The sequence below is a fragment of the Procambarus clarkii genome, chromosome 88 (assembly GCF_040958095.1).
Source record: "Procambarus clarkii isolate CNS0578487 chromosome 88, FALCON_Pclarkii_2.0, whole genome shotgun sequence".
Classification (NCBI taxonomy): Eukaryota; Metazoa; Arthropoda; class Malacostraca; order Decapoda; family Cambaridae; genus Procambarus; species Procambarus clarkii.
This window is the reverse complement of record NC_091237.1, coordinates 20,851,916-20,860,363: the sequence shown is the minus strand read 5'-3', so window position 1 is coordinate 20,860,363 and position 8,448 is coordinate 20,851,916. Positions and strand designations below refer to the sequence as shown.

Below are 8,448 nucleotides of genomic sequence, written 5' to 3'. Positions count from 1 at the left end.
TTTGCCTGTAGTAGCATAAAACAGACGACCCTCTGACAGTTTTGAAGGCTTTCTCAAGCCCCAGCCCTTTTTAAGGGAAACTATCATATATTTTATATATTTCACATCGTTAGGTTTTTCCACTTGCGTACCACCCGCACTCCAATTGGAAGCTTTTATATTTTGATGGGAGACAGATAGTCCGTGAAATGATGCAGACAAAATGAGACAGCGAGGAAGAGACAAACATACAAACACAGGAATAGACAGAATGAGAGAGACAATGGGAAACAGACATACAGACAGTGACAGATATAAGCCTGCAGAGACCGGCTCAACCAGGGCAAAGATAAAGAAAACAATCACGAACAGACCACACAAAAGCAAGGCAGACACAGATCGGGCGAAGCCGAGTACCCCCCCCCCATTACTGTAAAGGGCCAAAAGAAGCTAACACAGACAATCGTAATGACACTCAGACATGGTATAAGACACGGGACCTCAGCTGGACATGTAAGGTTCCTGATCATATCTCAAATCTCATTACGCCATAGAGGGCTTGTGTGTGTGTGTGTGTGTGTGTGTGTGTGTGTGTGTGTGTGTAATTACCTAAGTGTAGTTACAGGATTAGAGCAATGATCGTGGTGTCCTGTCTTCCCAGTAGTTTTTGTCGAATAAGGCTTGTTATATGTGTGTGTTTGTTTTGGAAGAGGGGGAGAGAGATGATGAACATGTAGTGGTAGGGTGGAGAACACATTGTAGTTAGAGAAGAGGTTGTGGGAGTTTATCTAGAGGAGAGAACCCGAGGAAATATGATTTAGTAACCAGCCTCCTTAAATCTCAACTTAAATATAAACTATTTTTGTCAAACTACCAATATTCACTGTTGGATCCAAAAAGTTCCCGAGTGTATCCTTCATTTTGTACAGGTCAAAAAAACTAAAACTTAAGACATTCCTAGGCCAAGTATAGCACTATATACTATAGTAGGCCTAAGAGAGCATATAATAGGCCTAGGATTGCTTGGACAGGTTAGGTTCGGTTCTTGAGTTACATTTCCGATTTTTTAGCTAATTCAGTAATAACAAGCATGAACGTTTGGGGTCCAGCAGTATACATTGGTGCGTCTGGCCAAATAGTTGCTGTAAGTACTGTTCTTTTAGGAGGATGGACTCTAATTTACACACACACACACACACTTTGGTTCGGGACCAAACAGCCAAAGCTCAACCCTCACAAGCATAACTAGGTGAGCACACATAAGACACACATTCACATACCCAAAACACAAACACACACACACACACACACACACACACACACACACACACACACACACACACACACACACACACACACACACACCACAAAACACCACCGCCTCCAGCCACACGCCTCTTAACCGATAGCGCCACGCCCCCTCACGGTACCAAGACACACCCATCCTGCGCGCGCACCTTTCACTCACACACTCTTCTCTCCCTCTCACTCACTCTCTCACCCTCATCACCTTCTGGCTCAGATCTCGGCCCCTTCCTCCGCGCCTCAGAGGGACGGCAAGGTTCAATCTCCCGCCGTGTTGATTCTCCGGGTGTCAGAAAGAGGTTTGTGTGCGTACGCAAACCCTAGGTAACCGCAATTTGCTTCAGATACTCAACAAGGAGCTTTACCTTATTTCGTTTGTCATATTCTCAGACTTTTCGTTCGTGTGTTTTTCCTGCCTATAGACGTATTTTTTTCGCATTCTGGGGTGCCTACAGGAACGCATATGGGTACGGGTAGATAGAATTAGAAGTAGATGAATGGGCAAATTGACGCACGTACAGATAAATGAACGGACAAGTAGCTGCACGAACAAGTAGAAGAGTGTGCAAGTAGATGCACGTTCAGGTAGATGAACGTATGAGTAGATAGATGTTTAGAACTGATACACTGACAGGTCGATGAACATACAATGGTCCAGCTACTTGAATATGCTAGGTTATTAAACCCACTGGGACAGTGTGTGTAATTGCTTAGGTGTAATTACCTAAGTGTAGTAGTTACAGGATGAGAGCTATGCTCGTGGTGTCCCGTCTTCCCAGTACTCTTTGTCGCACAACGCTTTAAAACTACTGTGTGTGTGTGTGTGTGTGTGTGTGTGTGTGTGTGTGTGTGTGTGTGTGTGTGTGTGTGTGTGTGTGTGTGTGTGTGTGTAAGTGTGTGCGCGATGCGTGTGTGTGTGTGTGTGTACTCACCTAGTTTTACTCACCTAGTTTTACTCACTTAGTTGTGCTTGCGGGGGTTGAGCTCTGGCTCTTTGGTCCCGCCTCTCAACCGTCAATCAACAGGTGTACAGGTTCCTGAGTTTATTGGGCTCTATCATATCTACACTTGAAACTGTGTATGGAGTCAGCCTCCACCACATCACTTCCTAATGCATTCCATTTGTCAACCACTCTGACACTAAAAAAGTTCTGTGCTAGGTGAACAAAATGCCTTATGCTAACAATTTTCATCATTATTGTTAATACAATTCCTTTGTTTATAAAAAAAATTACAAAATAAAGTAAAATTGCCTAATTGTAAAGAAGATTAAACAAGTCAGTTTTACATCAATAAAGTTAAAGAATAAAAATCTTAAAATTGCAATACACAATCAGTAAACGTAAAGTGATGACCCGAACATTAATTATGCACACAACTGCGTCGAGGTCAACGGCTTATTAACCGAGGCTTCACTCTAAGTAGGACTTCAACTTCCTTGGAGCAAAAGGTCGAGATGATGACAAGGCTGCGGGTGTAGAGCTCAGTACATTGAAGCTGGTGTGAGTGAACGGGAGGTCCGCTGTTGATCACCAACTACTGAAAGCTGATGTAGTCTTGGGTCATTGCAGTGCAGTAAGACCTGCCTTAAATGTGCACAGAATTGTGGTATAACATTTTGTGATGTGCTTCCCACATACGGAGCATCAGGGCTCGAACATTCGTACACTTACTCAACACTTGACAGGGCAGGTGATTCACATTCATATGATATATCACTATATTTGAAACACAGAGTCTGTAAATTTGTACTCAATGATAAATGATCAGAATGATTCTGGAATTATGTGCCCTACAGTGTAATGTGTAACCTGTTTAATCTTGGTATTAGAAATATTTACATTACAAGGTGATCAGATGCCGAGCAAGAGGATAGGAAGGTTTCCTAAGTGATGCGAGATTGTGCGGATAAAATACCCGTCATTGCTATGCAGTGGAACCTCCATTATCTTCAGCTTCGTTTTCCAGACTCTCGGACTTAACCGCTGAAGGAACAGCCCGTCCTCCTATGGTTTCACGTCAAGAAAACGACTAATTTAAAGTGTCCTCTCCTAACCTACCATAGGACCCAGACCAGAAAACGGGACAACACGTCACTTTCGCGAACCGCTTCCATTTTCTTGTACGACACATTTTGGCCTTATGTATCGCATACGAGTGAAAAGCGACGTTCTTTGTAAGAGGACAGGTCGGAAGGAATGCATCGCTCGTTTCTACCGTCTGTCAGTAAGTGAGATTTTGATGACTTCCTTACACGACGAACTTGAGCAGAATGTCTTACTCTCTAAGAATGACTCTGCTTTGGGATGGAGAGCATCTCAAGAAGTAAGATTAACGAGAGATATTCCTGTCGTGGCAGAGAAGCATCGTGGGCATCCAGGTCACCAAGCTTGTCCGTTTTTTAGATTTTTCCCTAAGATAAGTTAATAATAAAAATGATGATAAATAATTCTGAGAACATTATTTCTTCAGGCTAGAATTAAGGAATGTTTAAAATCCAGTTTATAAATTGCCTACTGGATGTTGGTGTCGGCCCTTGAGGCCTATCAACCTCTCTGAAGGGTTATTAAGGCCACCAGCAGCTTTCTGACTAATTAGCAATTACACCTTAGTCCAAAATATAATCCAGGACTAATGTATAAACTTTTAGTATACATACATCGAGCAGAGGGATACACCTCTCTGTGTACATATTCCTTGTCTTCTGGTTCACGATGTTGGCAATGTATGCTCGTACTCTGAGGACTTTATAGCATCCAAGTGCTATATAGGCGCTCTGGCTTAGTGCTTGGTTTCAGTATGGTGGGCCATCCTGACTGCATATTCACACAGCAATCTTAGCAGCGAGCGTCGGGAGGTGTTTCCAGCAGCGGTGCGGCCTGATTACGCCGGTATTCGAGAAAAAGTGTTCCTTAGCTACTCAAGACGTCGAGTAGAGGGTTCCTGAACTACATAAGACGTCCAGTAAAGTTTTGCTTCTGGCTCCTTGCTCACACCTTGCAAGGCTGCTTCTGACTCCTGACTCACACCTTGCAAGGTTGCTACTGACTCCTTGCTCACACCTTGCAAGGCTGCTTCTGGCTCCTGGCTCACACCTTGCAAGGTTGCTTCTGGCTCCTGGCTCACACCTTGCAAGGCTGCTTCTGGCTCCTGGCTCACACCTTGCAAGGTTGCTTCTGGCTCCTTGCTCACACCTTGCAAGACTGCTTCTGGTTCCTTGCTCACACCTTGCAAGGCTGCTTCTGACTCCTGACTCACACCTTGCAAGGTTACTACTGACTCCTTGCTCACACCTTGCAAGGCTGCTTCTGACTCCTGACTCACACCTTGCAAGGTTACTACTGACTCCTTGCTCACACCTTGCAAGGCTGCTTTTGGCGAGTTGCTCACACCTCACACCAGGTGCATCTAGAGAAAGTTGCTAGGTGACTGCCAGGTGTTACCCATGCAGCGGCTGAGAGGGGTGATACCGATTTTGTCACTCTTGCCATCATAGCCGCTACCCCCTCTCCTGCTGCCATCGCTTCCATGCACCCCCTACCGCCGCCCCCGCCATCCCCCGCCACCAACACCAATGAAGAAAGATGGTCGGGGCTGAGCGAGGCGCCTCACCCCGCTGAGTTGCTCAAAGAGGTTAACCATTATTGCATTTGGGGCCCATCAGTATTCAAGCTTACTCACTGGTGATTACTCAGTCTTTGATATTCCCGATCCTGGGCCCGACTCGCCGTCCCGTATTCCTTAGTGGTCTCTCCCGACGGAGTTCGACGCCGACGGGGCCGGGATTCGACCCTGGGACTCCGGGTCGCAAGGGCGAGAGAGCCGAGTGCGAGGGTGAAAATCAAAGCGGAGCGGCGGCCGGGTTAGACAATAATCGGATTGTGCGTGTAACGATCTATGTAAACAGAGCGGTCCCTTGCCGCCACCAACCACCCTGACACACGCACACACACGCACACACGCACGCACTCACCGGCACAGATACACTCATACCCACACACACTTAATTACACCCCCAACATACACACACTATAAAGCTTTAAATATAAATCTGGTAATATAAATGTGGAAACCGAGTCATGGCATTGAACTTAAAAATGTTTGGATGACGAGGCCAGGAGCTAACGGTCGACCCTGCAAACAAAACTAGGTGAGTACACGCACACAAGCAAGTACAATTTGTTGCATTCACACACACGTATGAACGCAGCAACGCACGCAATCTCTCACAGACATTCAAGATTGATTAACAAATAGATTAGCTTATATGAGAGCTGTCTGTGAAATTTCTCCCTCCCACCCTCTCTCCTTCCTTCTCTCCCTCCCACCCTCTCTCCTTCCTTCTCTCCCTCCCACCCTCTCTCCCTCCCAACTTCTCTCCCTCCCACTCTCTCTCCTTCCTTCTCTCCATCCCACCCTCTCTCCTTCCTCTCCCTCCCACCTTCTCTCCCTCCCACCCTCTCTCTCTCCTTCCTTCTCTCCTTCCTTCTCTCCTTCCTTCTCTCCCTCCCTTCCTTTTTCCCTGTTACACAAAGAGCACACACACAGCATGAGCAAAGAACTACACAAATTACAGGCAGTAAAAACTGACGAGTAGTGGCAGAGTACTGTACAATATGACACAGGTTTTGGGGAGCAAAAGTAACGGAACTCGAAGAATGACAGCAGAAAGAACTAGCTGTTGAGGGCTGTGTGAGAGTAACAAGGAAGGCAGGAAGACAGGGCTGCCCTCTCCTGTAACTGCTCTCCCCAGTTACAGGGGTGGGCAGTTAGTAGCAAGGGAGGGCAGGCAGTTACAAAGTGTGTCAGACAGTAACGAGGGGTGGCCAGGTAGTAACAAGTGGAGCGGGCAGTGACAACGATTAAGGCAGACAGCAACAAGGGAGGCCTTGAGAGAGGACCTGCCCAGAACTACCAAAAGTGTTAGTCCTGTACAAAGCACGAAGGGACTTGCTGGTAGCGTACAGGCTCGTTGAAAACGTACAACACCACAGTTTTGAATCCAAAAATCAGCACGGTTTCAGCAATAACAAAATTAAGCTTCATAAACTTATTAAAAGTCCTGCAATAAGATGACACAAATCGGGCGAGAGGGGATGGATAGACTGCATATTCCTCAACTGTCAGAGAACATTAGATACTGATCAAGTTAGAGAAACAAGCTGGTGTATTTGGACGAGTGCTCAAGTGACTGAAGGAGTACCAATCAGGAGGGAAACAACGGGTTACAGTGAAAGGGGATACATCAGAGTGGAGGGTTCCACAAGAAGAGTGAAGAGGCTCTACAGGGAGAACGAGGACCCCACAGAGAGGACGAGGGCCCCACAGGGAGGGTGAAGGCCCCATAAGGAGGGCGTGGGCCCCACAGTGAGGGCGAGGGGACCCACAGGGAGGGCGAGGGGCCCCTCAAGGAGGGCAAGGACCCCACAGTGAGGGCGAGGGGCCCCACAGGGAGGACAAGGGCCCCACAGGGAGGGCGAGGGCCCCACAGGGAGGGTGAGGGCTACACAGGGCATGGGAGGAGAGGTCGCTGCAGGAACATAAATAATGCAGAGGTTCATCAAGTCTCTGATGGAGTACGCCGGAGGCTCCCCGAGCGTAAATACTCACTAATTACTAGATGTAGGCTGCCCCGCCCCGCCCCGCCCCGCCAGACCTCGCCTCGCCTCGCCTTTCCCCGACCCGCCCCGCCAGAACTCTTCTCCCCGCCCCGCCAGACCTCGCCTCTCCCCGTCTCATCCCATATGACTCTTCTCTACCCGCCCCGCCCCGCCCCGCCATAACATGACATATTTCGCCGTTCTTCCAGACCACATCGTGTTCTGACCTCGCACCGAATCAAACAGGTCCAGGACACGTTCAGAACCCTTCCAGGACCGGTTTGAGCTCATCTTCCAAGTCTAGAAGTAAACTGCATCTTTAACGTCATCTAAGTTAACAGACCGTCCTCGCCCGTCCTTGAGTAAGCCACATTTTCCTTTTCCTAAATTATACGTCAGCTGCCCCACCTTGGCAGCCACCCCGGCAAATGACTTCCCTCTCCGCCTAATATTTCCACAATACCCCGGTCCACTACCACTCCGCTTAATACCCAGTGCCCAGTACCCTTCCTCCGTTTAGAAAACTCCGCGCGCCCCTGGGTCCAATACCCCTTCCCCCTGCCCAATACCCTACTAGCCCAATACCCCGCGGGCTCTTCCAACGGAGGAGGAACTATTTTTGTTCGTCCTTTAACCCCTCACTTCCCTACCCTTCCTCTCCCTTTACAGCGACCATACCTATACCACCATACATGTACATCAACCCTATCTATAACCATATCTACGCCCCCTCCCCCCCCCCCTTTCCCCCCTTCCCCTGTATCAACACAACCCAGCTGACCAATCAGAGGCATGAAGGGCCAGCTCACTACCCTCCAAGTCAACCTCAGTGGATCCAGAGATACACCTTTGGTGCCTTGTCACCACCCTGGTTATTACTAAAGGTAGAGTACAGGTGAGAGTAGGGAGGAGGGAAAGAGAGGCGTATGGGAGAGGGATGAAGTGGTGGGGGAGGAGAAGGTAGAGGGAAAGAGAACAGTGGGGGATTTGGGGAGAAGGAAGAGAAAGGAGGTGGGTGATGGAGGAGAGTGGGGAAAAGGGGAAAGTGATGTGTTCTTCAGTTCGTCACTCACGTTCTAATCCTTCCCTCTCCTCCCCTCTTTTCAAAATCTCTTCCTCACTGCCTTCCATTCTTACCCCTCCCCTTTCTTCCTTTCCTTCCTTCCCTTCTATCACGTTACCTTCCTTATTCTTTCTCCTCCACACTATAATAATAATAATAATAATAATAATAATAATAATAATAATAATAATAATAATAATAATAATAATAACAGGTTCAGTAAAGCAATATAAACAATAATAATATAATGCCTTATTATTAATACGTATTACTGGTTTATAAGTAAATATCCTGGAGGGTGTGGGCCGCCTGCCGCGACACAGCACCTGACCAGCAGACACAGTGTAACATGGGGGTGGGAGAAGTGGGAGAAGAGAGAGGGGGGGAACAAGAAAGGGAGAGTGAGGGGTGATAAAGAAAGGGGATGGAGAGAGTGCGGGTTGAGAGGGAAGAATGCGGAAGAGAGAGAAGGGTAGAGTGGGGAGAGAGAAGAGTAGGGGA

The 8,448-nt window shown here is 47.7% G+C and overlaps 1 protein-coding gene across 1 annotated transcript in view; it reads right to left on the bottom strand.

Moving 5' to 3' along the window:
- Positions 1-4,200: 4,200 nt before the first annotated feature.
- LOC138359079 (S-antigen protein-like) overlaps positions 4,201-8,448 on the bottom strand; it is a 5,549-nt gene continuing 1,301 nt past the window's right edge. Inside the window, exon 2 of the mRNA XM_069317782.1 lies at positions 4,201-4,655. Coding sequence (XP_069173883.1) covers positions 4,201-4,655 — 455 coding nt within the window. The remainder of the gene's footprint in view (positions 4,656-8,448) is intronic.